This window comes from Xyrauchen texanus, chromosome 17 (genome assembly GCF_025860055.1).
Source record: "Xyrauchen texanus isolate HMW12.3.18 chromosome 17, RBS_HiC_50CHRs, whole genome shotgun sequence".
Taxonomy (NCBI): domain Eukaryota; kingdom Metazoa; phylum Chordata; class Actinopteri; order Cypriniformes; family Catostomidae; genus Xyrauchen; species Xyrauchen texanus.
In genome coordinates this window covers 18,796,124-18,808,532 of record NC_068292.1, presented here as the reverse complement: position 1 = coordinate 18,808,532, position 12,409 = coordinate 18,796,124, and the positions used below count along the sequence as shown (strand labels likewise).

General features: G+C 37.5%; 1 protein-coding gene across 1 annotated transcript in view; it reads right to left on the bottom strand.

The window, feature by feature from the left end:
* Positions 1 to 12,409, bottom strand: part of LOC127658133 (FH1/FH2 domain-containing protein 3-like) — a 261,461-nt gene that overhangs the window by 49,473 nt on the left and 199,579 nt on the right. Inside the window, 3 exon segments of the mRNA XM_052147251.1 lie at positions 654 to 788; positions 994 to 1,110; positions 8,526 to 8,588. Coding sequence (XP_052003211.1) covers positions 654 to 788; positions 994 to 1,110; positions 8,526 to 8,588 — 315 coding nt within the window.

Below are 12,409 nucleotides of genomic sequence, written 5' to 3'. Positions count from 1 at the left end.
CAGAATTTGGCACTTGGTGAAAACTAATTGGGGAACTCTGGTTTAGAGAGACCCTCTTAGGCCAGCCCCAACATCAATACTCAACCAATGACGAGCTGGGGGCAAAACTATCTCTTTGTTTGACTAACGACAGACTGGGGGTGTATTTACAAAGTTGTTTTGAAAACAATGTTTATTTTTGCAATTCCGTTTAGTGGCACTAGAGGCGCAGAAATTACATACTTTACTTTAAACTACAATTGATTTGTTAATGAGCATTGAACAGTAAAGTCTGACCAAAATGTTTTATGGAATTTGTGTTCCCACTGACCACCATGCTCATTCGTTGGCTCTTAACTTGCTGTGAATGCTGTTTTTCTCTGAATGACCATAATAAGAAGTAATAACTTGTCTGTTTTGGAAAACTCCCCCGATCTCTGATAAAAATTGGATGTAAGCCTCAGTATCTTCTTCTGTTTGGACAAAATATTTCCATATCTCCAACATGTGAGACACCGCTCTGCAAATTTCAAAACTAAATCACTCGATGAGGTTGCCAATACTGATGTTTTTGTCATATCATAATTATTCTAAAACAATGTAGCTGTGGCTGCATACACACAAATTAAATTAATTAATTAAAACGTAATAAAACACTATGGAAGACCACACACTTGAAACGGTTCCTCTCCTCTCTTTCAATCCGCTGGAGTCTCTCCTCTCTCTCCAGGCGCCTGCGCTCACGTTCTGCATTAAGAGATTCTTGGTGCTGCCTGTAGGAGGAGGTTAACAAACCACCCAAAGTCGACCTGGAGGAGCAGAAAAGAAAAAAAGTCAGTTTTAGAGAATAGTAGGGCCTCAAATATTAAATCTTAGACATAATTTTTTTTTAAATATGTTTTAAAATATCCTCGGTTTTATAATCATTGATATTGACAGCATCAGAATTGTTAAATCTGAATATTCCTGTGTGGATTGAAGCCATATATAGATCAAAGAAGTAAAGAAGTTCACCTGTCTGGTTTAATATCTGTAGGTTCACCCCTTGTGGAGCTGAAGCCATTGTAGGGTGTGGAGGGGGCACTGGACACACCTGCTGACCTGCCAGGATATGTACCTGCATAGCCTTTGCTAAAAGAAGAAAAGAGAATTCTAACTGCAATTGATCCACAACCACAATATACTGTTCAGTAAATACAGTATATATATATATATATATATATATATAGGTGTACTTCATATTGTATGTAAATCATATTATCAGCACAACAATTTGAGTGAGAAGTTATAAATGGTCCAAAGGGCTTGTAAAAACGGACCTTTTGTACAACCTTTACCCTTTTGGACCCTTTGACCTTTAACAACTACTTATTCATTTTTCATCATTGCATAGATTTGTTTTTGATTTTTTTTATCAAAATCTTAAAATATTCTGTACATTTACAGGTTAAAATTGTATTTTCAATCCCATATTTTCAAAGTGGTCTCTGAATTTTGAACCCCACTGTGTATATGAATATACCAAATTTTCATTAATCACACATATCATCAGTGTGTACACACAGACACTCAGTCACTTGTCATTACTAGACTGGACTACTGTAACGCTCTCATTGCAGGCCTCCCTGCGTGTGCAATTAGACCTATGCAAATGATCCAGAAAGCAGAATCACGTCTGTTCTTTAATGAACCAAAGAGAGCGCATGTTACACTTGTCTCTCTCCACTGGCTGCCGACTGATGCACGTATCAAATTCAAGGCTCTGATGCTGGCATTCTGCTCCAGCATACCTAAAACCATTTCTGCAGAGCTACACTCTCACTAGAAGCCTGCGGTCGGCTAAGGAACATCGTCTTGTTGTACCAACACAAAGAGGCACCAAAACACTTTCCTGGAATTTCGGCTTCATCATACCACGTTGGTGGAATGACCTTCCCAACTCCATAAGTAAAGCTGACTCACTTTCTTTCTTCAAAAAACGTCTAAAAACACATCTTTTCCATAAGCACTTAACCAGTCACTAAAAAAAATTATATAATAATTCTTGTTGCATTTGAATCTGTTTTGAATACTATTCTGATGTTAGTGAAGCTTTGTAATATGGCACTTTTCATACCACTGTCTCTTTAAGATGATTAGCTTATGTTTCCTCTTTTGTAAGTCGCTTTGGATAAAAGTGTCTGCCAAATAAATAAATGTAAATGTAATGTAAGGAGGGGTGAACCTGAAAATGTGCTACAGCTCTGATTCCAGATGATGTCATGCATTCTCTCGATCAAGACCAAAACATAACAGACACCCTGCATGAAGAGGAAAATGTGAAGCCTCACTCCCCCTCACACACACAGGTGCTCTGCTAAACCAAGCTTTCACAAGAATGGGTGACAAAATGCACGTTCATCCCCAACCAGAGAAGTCTGCCAGTACAGATCATTGGCTGGAGTCTTGTGGGACATGACCTTGTATTGGGAGATATGATTAAATACGTGTGGGGGCTTGTTTCTCTGCATAATCCCACATATTCATAAAGAGAGGTCTGTGACATGCTTTCATTTGCTCCTTACACTTGTCTACATGTTTGGATCCGATGTGATTAATTGCATGCATTATCAAAGTAAGATACTGAGAGTGTAGAATGCTTGGATTTCGACCAATGGGATAAACAGAGATTCAGTTCAAAATTTCACAACTTTCCAGCACCTAAAATCATGTGTTGTTTGAATCGAAAGGGACAAACCATACAAAGGAAAGTTTTCTCTGAAAGTAAAAAACCAACAGAAAATGTTTAAAGACTTAAAAGGCCTTTAAAGAAGAAATTCACCCAAAAATGTAATTCTCTCATAATTTACTCACACGTATGCCATTCCAGACGTGCATGGCTATATTCTTTTGATAAACACAAACTAAGATCTTTAGAAGAACATGTCAGCTCTGTAGATGCTTACAATGCAAGTCAACAGGGTCCAAATCTTTGAACCTCAAAATGCATATAAAGGCAGCAAAAAGTAATACATACCACTCCAGTGGTTTATCCATGTCATCAGAAGTGATATGATAGGTGTGGGTAAGAAACAGATCAATATTTAAGTATTTTTTTACTATAAATCCTTACTTTCAAACAGCCTTTTCTTATGTTTTTGGCAATTCACATTCTTGGTGCATATAGCCACCTACTGGGCTGGGAGGAGAATTTCCAATATAAAAGACATGAATTCATCGCTTCTGAAGACATGGATTTAATCAGTGGAGTCTGGTTGACATGAGGGTGAATTAATGATGAGAGAATTTAAATTTTTGGGTGAACTATACCTTTAATATATTTGAAAATATTGGATGTAGTTTGAAAGCTCTAACAGGAGTTACAGTCAGGAAGAAAGAAGAAGACAAAACAAAAGACACATTTAAGTAGGTTATCAGTATGTTGGCTTTGTCGAGCCAACTTTGATTTTGTATTATTACTAAGATAGCAGTGATAAGGGAAAGGAAACTGTTAGGGATGAAAAGAATTGAGCATTTTTGTTATTTTTGAGCACTTTAATTGACAAAGATAGCAGAGACAGAACATGATTGGGAGAAATGGAGAAAACATGCTTGGGAAATAAAAAATGGTAGACTGTGCAACAGCTGGACTTCTCAGAGCAGACTGCTAAACCACAGGCCATGTCCACTCAACTGTCCACACTTCATTTGGAAACACATTGATTTTGCTACATTTACGCATTTCATCCACACCATCCTTCACCAAAAACACAGACTTTCGAAAACGCTCTCCGTAAAATGCATGCTTAGGAAAACGATGAAGTTGGACTTTGGAGTTTTCAAACAAAAATGGATTAGTGTGAACATGGCCACAGTCCAACAACCTTTTTCTTTTAAATTGTGGAACTTATGAAGGCCTCTTACCTGCCACAAGAACTGCATGCAGTGTTTGAGTATCTAACGTCTGACAGACTGCACAGAAGAGACAGATTATGAGAAGGGGTTAGTAATGGACATTACAAAATACAGAAGCTGTGACAGAAAGGAAAAAGAGGACAGAGGGACATGTAGAATTGAGTGAAAAATTCAGTGACAATACACACAGAGAAGTGAATCAAAGCAGTCTCAGCTCTCATTAATTTGTATGCTTTTAAAAAACCCATAAGTACCACCAAGAAGGACTGCCAGGGTTTTCCTAAATACATTTACTGTGTGCTTTTACCATCAAATTCTTATCATATCTCGACCAACTACATATACTTTAAAAGTTCTAACTTGAATACTAATATGGTTAATAAACATGACCATATCATAAATCATTGTATAATGGCTCTCATGGCATTTTTAGCATTGGATAAGAGATCATTCTTTCAGAAATTGTGGCATCATCAATCAATAATAAAACTGCTGTGTAATTAGGCTATTACTGTGTAACGCATATTCAATCTGCAGAGACAACTACAAGTAAGCAATTTATTAGGGATGGGAATCGTGAGGACTTTAATGATTCAGATTCTTGAATGGTTCCAGTAATGATTCTTTCTTTAAAAAAAAATAAATAAATAAAAAAAAAAAAAAAATATATATATATATATATATATATATATATATATATATATATATATATATATATATATATCTATATTTGGAAATAAGGAATTCCTTTCTTTTCTTTTTTTTGCATTTACTGTCCTCTGCAGTCTGTTGCCAAATGACTAGATAATTTCAGATTTCATTAGAGCAGATATATCACATCAGAGATACATATACATTTTCTTGCAAAAGACATGTTTACACAGACTATATAATGGCTTCTCAAATACATTTTAGAGGCAAATATGCAATCCATTAATATAGGTCCTACTGTAACTATATATTAAATGAAAATTCTAAACAAACAAACATAAAGGTGCTAACATTTTATTTATTACTTTTCCACTGATTACAACAAAACTAATAATGTATAAGTGTACCTTTAACTACACATTGTCATATGAACTACCTGAGAGTAACTGCAATGCCTGATTAAAAAAAGTATAAGGGCGTTTTCACACCTGGCTCATTTAGAGCATTTTTTTCAGAACCTGATTTTCTTCCTTAGTTCGGTTCGTTAAGGCATATATGAACGCGGCAATCACACTCGGATCCACACCAAAACAAACGAACCGGAACTTTGGAGCGATTCGCTTGTGGTGAGAATGCAACCCGACCCAACGGACCAACAAACCAATATCCCTATAAAAACCATGAACACGCCCGATGGATCTGCGGAGAAGACATCTGTAGGTCAACTCATCACTGTACTATAATTCATCATCAAATGTGGATATCGCGTTTTGGCGACTATATTAGACATCACTGCATGTTTAATATAGGAGTTATTTTATAAACTGCGGTAATGAGATAATTTTAGTATGCTCACTGCTCTCGATCGGATAGCTGCAGAAGTAGGATGGCGTCAGCAACTTTTTGGCAGATAAAAAACATTTTTATGTGGCTTCACTCTACTGTTTGTGGATGTGTGTTTGTGTGTGCACGAGAGAGGGTGAGCTCTGTGAATGTGAGGATAGGCACTTTCAATGCAGACACAATGCAAAAGCAACTAACAAAAATTTTTTACAACTCATATAATCCGTGTGTCGGATAATATTTATTTGCAGTGCAACCTCTGACTGGAACACGCATTCTGTACCATGCAGTGATGTTTTGCAAAGCGTGACATAAACAATACTCAGAAATGTGCAGCAGTTGACAAATATTTACAGGTATATAATTTGAATAGGTATTTCAATGGATGCGCTACATACCGAAACAGCACACAAACAATGTGACCAATAAGGGGACAGCTTGCTCACATGTGACTTTATTGACAAAGCGTTGGTTCATTGTAAAATGTTGCCTTGTGTAAGCAAACCGAACCAAGAAGAAATTGCAACAATATTATTGAATTTGAATTGGAAAGTGAATTTTAGCCCCTGTCTCAGAACAAATCAAATGAGCAACAGATCTGAAAATGCCTTAAGTAACTCTACAGAGTCAAGACTTATTTGTTCAGAAACCCCACACTTGTCACACTATAGATTAAAAAGGACAGACACATAAGAGTCTTTTGTATGGGTATCAGACAATACTGGTTGTTCTGTGTAGAACCGAAAGTCATGGAAATTGTACAGTACCAGTATTTAAAAAAAATGGAACCATTTCTGAATAAGAACCAGCTCGCGATTCCCAACCCTACACTTTATACTATAGGTTGATTCCCCCCAAAGATGTAAACACTGTGGCTCTGTGCCACTATCAGAACATTGCCTTTTTTTTTAGCATTCTGACCAGCACTTTAAGGTGGGAATGTCTGTTTGTTCAACCAATGGAAGACGGAATGTTCAGGAAATTTGTTCAACCAATGGAAAACGGAATGTTCAGGAAATTTGTTTAAAAATAGTCATTGTTCCAATTCCGTTCTTGGCACAGAAATTAAACCCTTCACATTTAAAAATGCATATTAAAGAACTCATTTACAACAAAGATCTGTCTTTGATCCACTTTATAATCCAGATGTGTACCTCAAGCTGCCACAGTCCTAATGTCAGGCAAACATGCACGAAACATTGCAAAGCATTTTCATCTTTATTCTCATGAAATGTGGACCCTACAGGCACTGTCCAGGGTGAATTACAATTGACCTTTTATATGTGACTTAATTTACAGGCTTCTCTTGGCTTTGTTGTGGTACAATGGACCAATGAAGGGCAGATGAGTTGTAAATGTCAGTAAAACTTAGCATCCTTTAGGGAGTGTCTTTCACTTCAGTGGCTGATTCAGGGAGAAAGAGACCTGAGTTTCTGAAAGCCTCTGTCTTTTTGCATTCCATCAAAGTATTGAGGATGCAACATAAAACGTGCATCAAGATTTATCAGGCCATGACCATACTGGTGTCCCATTTCTCCTTTTATTGGACTGAGGATTTGATCTATGAGACAAGTTAAGCCACAATATTGCACATGACCATAAGTTAAGACACAGTGGGTGTAGCACTTTGCAAGGGTGCACGTGGGCTTTTTAGGATCCAGGAAGTTTTAAGAGGTTCTATTGAATGTGGACACAAAGGGATACTGTGGATAATAATCCACTAGGTGAGGGAGGGTCTGACTCTTTTTATTAGGTGGGCTTGATGAAACAGGCAAAACATCAAACCCTCGCCATTCACAGGAGATCCAGCAATCAAGAGAATTCCATGCACCACTTCCTTTCAATTCAAGGATGAAAGCCTTACACATATAGTGACCGAGGTCATAGTTTTTGTGAGACCTGAATCAATAAAAATAGACATGGGTTTCCTGAGGTTATCTTTCAGGGATCTCATATCTTCACTTATGTGGGAGTGAATATCATTCTTTTAATCAGAAATGCAACTCTGAATGGTTCTATTCCAAATACTAATGCCTACTTAGGCAGCTTACCTTCTGAGGAAGCATTCTAACAGAAATGGTACCACATGGGTGATTCTCATGAAACCTGTCAAGAAACCTGTACTGGTAATATTTGTCTCCAAAATCAAAAGAAACCAATCTGAATTATATTTTATAGAAAATGACAGATCTGCTTCTCAGTCAAAACTCATTAGCATCATTTTGTTTGTTTTTGGTTTTTGGTTTTCTTTCATTGAACCGTTTTTCATCCCTGGTCTAAGATCTCAATTTCTGTCATAACTCAGTTTTGACAAAATGTGCTGTCACTGTGTTTTGCCTTTGTATTGCAGAATAAATCTGGGATTGCTTCATACACATACTTGAGAAGCTGCCTAAAAAATTTGGCCAAAACAAGGTGTATCTCATGAGGCAGTAAACTGCTTGGAACAGCCTTTATATCTGGAGCGCACCCATGATGCCATTTAGATATGCAGCTCACTAGTATTTGGAAAATAGCCATTGTAAATACATGCATGGCGTTCTGTGAATGGCGAGAATCTACTGTGTCTATCTGCACTACCTGCAGTGCTTGTCTGGCTCTCTGCCCTTCTCGCCCTGCGGGGTGCCCACAGCTACCTCGTCCAAATCCGACGAGCAAGTAGGGACAAAGGAAGAAGAGAGGAGAGGGAGGACAGGGGACAGGGGGTCTTTGCTTGGGGAGGTTGAGGCTGAGGAGGTGATAGAGGAACCCTGGGATGGGAGGACCGCCAAGGACCCGACAGAGGCCCAAGAAGACAGTCTGGGTGATATCAGGGGCCCCAATTCAGGGATCAGGATAGGGGAAGACTCTGGGGCCCTGCGTATAACCTTTATCCCAGACTGGCCCCTGAGGTTTTCCTTACTGTCTGGGTCATCAGCATTGGGAATGAAGTTGACCATGCACTTAAAAGGCAAACAAAAGCTAGAAGCTTCCTCTACGGTTGATGCCATCCAGCTACAAACAACAGAGTAACAACAGAAGATCTAGTAAATGAAAACCCAGAGACATGTTGGGAGAGAAAACTTACTGTTAGAAAAGTCAGAAAATGGAAGAGGATCTAGAATCTGCTTTCTATCTCTAAGACACTATACCCTGAGGTCTTGTTCTGCCGAAAATACCTTTCAGATGCCTGTCTAGAGAGCTCTGTTTTCTGTAGTTCCTCATCCTCCTCTTCCTCCTCTCTGTAGCATAAAGGAGGGGTTGAGGGTTGTAAGAAGGAATGAGGAAAGAAATGAAAGGAAGAGCAGAAAGGTAAGGAGAGGAAAAGAATCTTCACCACATGCTCAGTTGGCAGATGAAAATGACATCCGAAGAAATCACAACACAAAACATTTAAACCATTTAACAGAAGAAAATGAAGTCACATTATGTTACTTTGTAACACAGTGTATGCCTTATTTATTTTCTCTCTGCATGGCAGATGACATGCATCATAAATACTATGTACATAAATCTCAACATTTTCACTAATTTTTTATATTTTATTTAGTTAATATATTTCATATTTAATAATATTTTTAATCCATTAATTACAGTGCTTTTGTTTATTTATGAAATGTATACTTATTTCAGAAATGAAGATAACTGCTCTCAATACACTAGCATTTTGGCTGTGTACTCACAGAACAATGCAGACACACCAACACAGAACAATAAATGCAAACCACCAATTATGCAGAGAATATGCAGTAGGTTTGAAGTATAGTAGAAGTATAAACAGACCATAAGTGTAATTTGTTAGTGAATCAAACTACATTGGTGTCACCACATGTTTGTTGCTGTGTGCAACCAGTAAAGACAACTTAATAGAAAAAAAGTATTATCTTTGTATTATTTTGCTGCACCCAGTCTCTCTTATAACATTTAATTAAGACTGCAAGCTCACAACTCAGATAAACTCAGATGTGCTATGGTGCTGTAGATTCAGTAATAATGCAGGAAACACAGTCAGATTATTTTAGTATGGTGTTCTGTGCACATCAGCAAAATAATGTAAACATTTAAGAATAGTTAATGGAACAGAATAGCATGAAAAAACATTTGGTTCTGGCATTTAACGAGAACCAGTTCTTGATTCCCAACCTGCCAGTTCACCTATTGAAGAGTTTTACATCGGTGTATGCCAACATAGCTATGGGTTGTGCAACAGTTGATACAAAGCATTAAGACCTTTCTATTTAAAAGGTGGAGTAGAAGTTCTGGGCCTCACTACTCAAGGGTCTCTCTCTCTCTCTCTCTCTCTCTCTCTCTCTCTCTCTCAGTAGGCTGGTATTTATTACTAATATGGAACACACCACACTTCAAAGGTCCTTCTAATTTCCTGTGGTGGGTTAGCTAACAGACGTCAGGATCGGATGACTAACTGAGACGAATTCAACTATCTGTCAACCAAACCGCTCGAAGAAAAATAATCCACAAAACCCATCACTAACTGCAGATTCTGTCATCAATCATCTAAAGCACATACAGTCTGTGCAGCTCCACAAAAGGAGAAGAATGACAAGAGAGATAAAGAGATAGTGGCGAGAGTATTGCTGAGACATTTTCTTGCTGTGATGGCTATATTCTGACTGCAGGTACAAAGATGAAGTCAGATGAGAAAAAGTATTTTTTTTGTTTGTATCGAGAGTTATATTATACATACATTGGTTACTGTCCACTAATTGTATTGGATAAGCAGCTTGTCCAAGAGTTCTGATATTTAGTAGAACAGCAAAGGGACACTTATAGTTTGTATTAATCCACTTTTCTGTATTCACTAGCTGACAGTTTAGAACCCTCTGTGGCATGCCAATAATAATTTTACTATGGACAATAACATATCAGTCTGTTGTGTTCACAATGATGCTCCATTCTACAATTTTACACGCTTCAAGTAAAATCCCAAAATTTTTATTTTAACGTTAAAAAAGAAGTTAAAATCAAAGTTAATCAATAATGTGCAGTCAACCAGCTGCAAAATAAACCCTGACAAGACTCCAACATGAAGCTGATGTATCCTATTTTTACCCTTAACAGATACAAAAAATAATTTGAGTATGTTGGAAGGAAGAGAAGGAGTGGTGCCACGAGGGACATGGAAATAGTGTAGGAAATTGGTCAACTACACAGTTTAGTGGTCATTACAGAAAAACACTTGGCTGCCGAATGCAGCAATTGACCAATCAGAATTGAAGCCTAATCTCATGAAAATTCTGTGATTGTGGCAAAAAAAAATTCAAAATTATGTAACATGGTTCATTACTTGGTTCATGACAGTTCTGAGTTAAATGTTCTCCCAAACAGATGAGGTTTTTAAGGTTAATGCTCTATCGGGTATTAAATCAGCAAAACCCTTACACTAAACCTAACCGATAGTGTCCTAAAAGCAGATGTGAAAAGAAAAACGCACTTGCTGAAGCAACCACGCTATTTTGAGGTGCTTCTATGACACTTTTATCTGTTTCCAATCAGCATGTATGCTTTGCAAGTATGCTATCTACTTGCAAAGTAATATTTCGACTTATTTGATGTTTCTAAAACAATGGAGAAATCACAATGATAGCCCTACTCTTGACTATAGCGCTCACAGTGACTCTGTCACTTTTCGGGCTCTGTATTTCAATATCACCAGTGGTGAGATCCACACACAGAGACACAGAACACCTCCAAAATGTCCAACATTCCACTAACACAGAGTGTGTAAGTTAGCCCGGACTCTCTCCACTGCCTTACCTGACTTTACCGTGGGGGGGATTTGTCCTCCCTGACGACTAACTCGTTGGATCAGCAAATTATGAGGAAAAAAGGCATATGAAGCTTTTTTGTTGGCTGGAATACTGCCATGATAGCCAGCAAGGATATCTGCATAGCTCACCTTTGTACCATTGAATATTCAAAGGATATGGATTAAGCTGCATGATTAAAGTTTACAATATAATGTATAAGGACAATAACATTTCTTTCAAGCAAGATTCTCAATCTGTGCTACTGCCTTGGGAAGTATGCATGGCTCATACCTCCATATTTCATTGACATCCTATTTCCACCTCTCTCTCGGCCTCACCGGTTCCCACCGTCTCCCTCGTGTGTGTATGATTAATATGAATGTCTGTGCACTAGCAAGTGCTCTCTGTCTCTCCCTCTGAGCATTATTAAATTCTCCATCTTCTTTTGGGACTTAAAGACTCTCATGTCAAAGGTAACGTGATAGAACACCCAATATAAAACTGCTTCCCTTTCTTATTCCATCATTACATCCTGAACTAGACCTTGTGTTTTATAGCTGAAAAGGAATACATGTGTTTAGGGGAGATTAAAAATGGCATAGCGTGGAGTTTTCACTTTTTCATAGATCGCAGAATAAAACAAATAAGTGTCATATTTCTGTCGTTAGAAAATTAGCAAAAAAAAAAAAAAATGAAGCATGAACACAGTACAACTAAAGTAGTTACACTAACTGGGTTTCTCAGAAGTGAAACAGTCAGTTATGGGGAATGTTAAAACTTATAAATAAGAATAGTTGGATTTAGGAAATGGCCTAAAGGGGAAGTATACATTGGACCTCTTTTTTTTTCTTTGCTCCATCCATCCGCACTGTTTTTCAATGTAAACACGCACTAGATGGACATCTTTGGCAGTCTCTGTTTTTTAGACACTGTATATTTTAAAAGAACTTAATCTGTTAAAAACACATCTTTTTTCTTAAAAACAAAAAGACATCTGCGTTCTGATTTATTTGTGGCAGTATATCTAGCTTTTTTAGCACATGGATGTATAGAGCGAATGGCTTTGCGCTGCTTTTTCTCAAAGTTGACTGTGGGTCACTTGCAGAAAGACTACTTCATGAGGAAAGGAGATGCATTCAATGGTAACACTTTACAATAAGGATCTATTTGTGAATATTAGCAGCACCACATTGCGAGTAAATCAATCGCATATGCAACTAAATTTTCCATGCGACTAAAATATATCAGTTATTAGCCAATGGCTAGTACATATTCAGATTTTACTCACCAGAGAT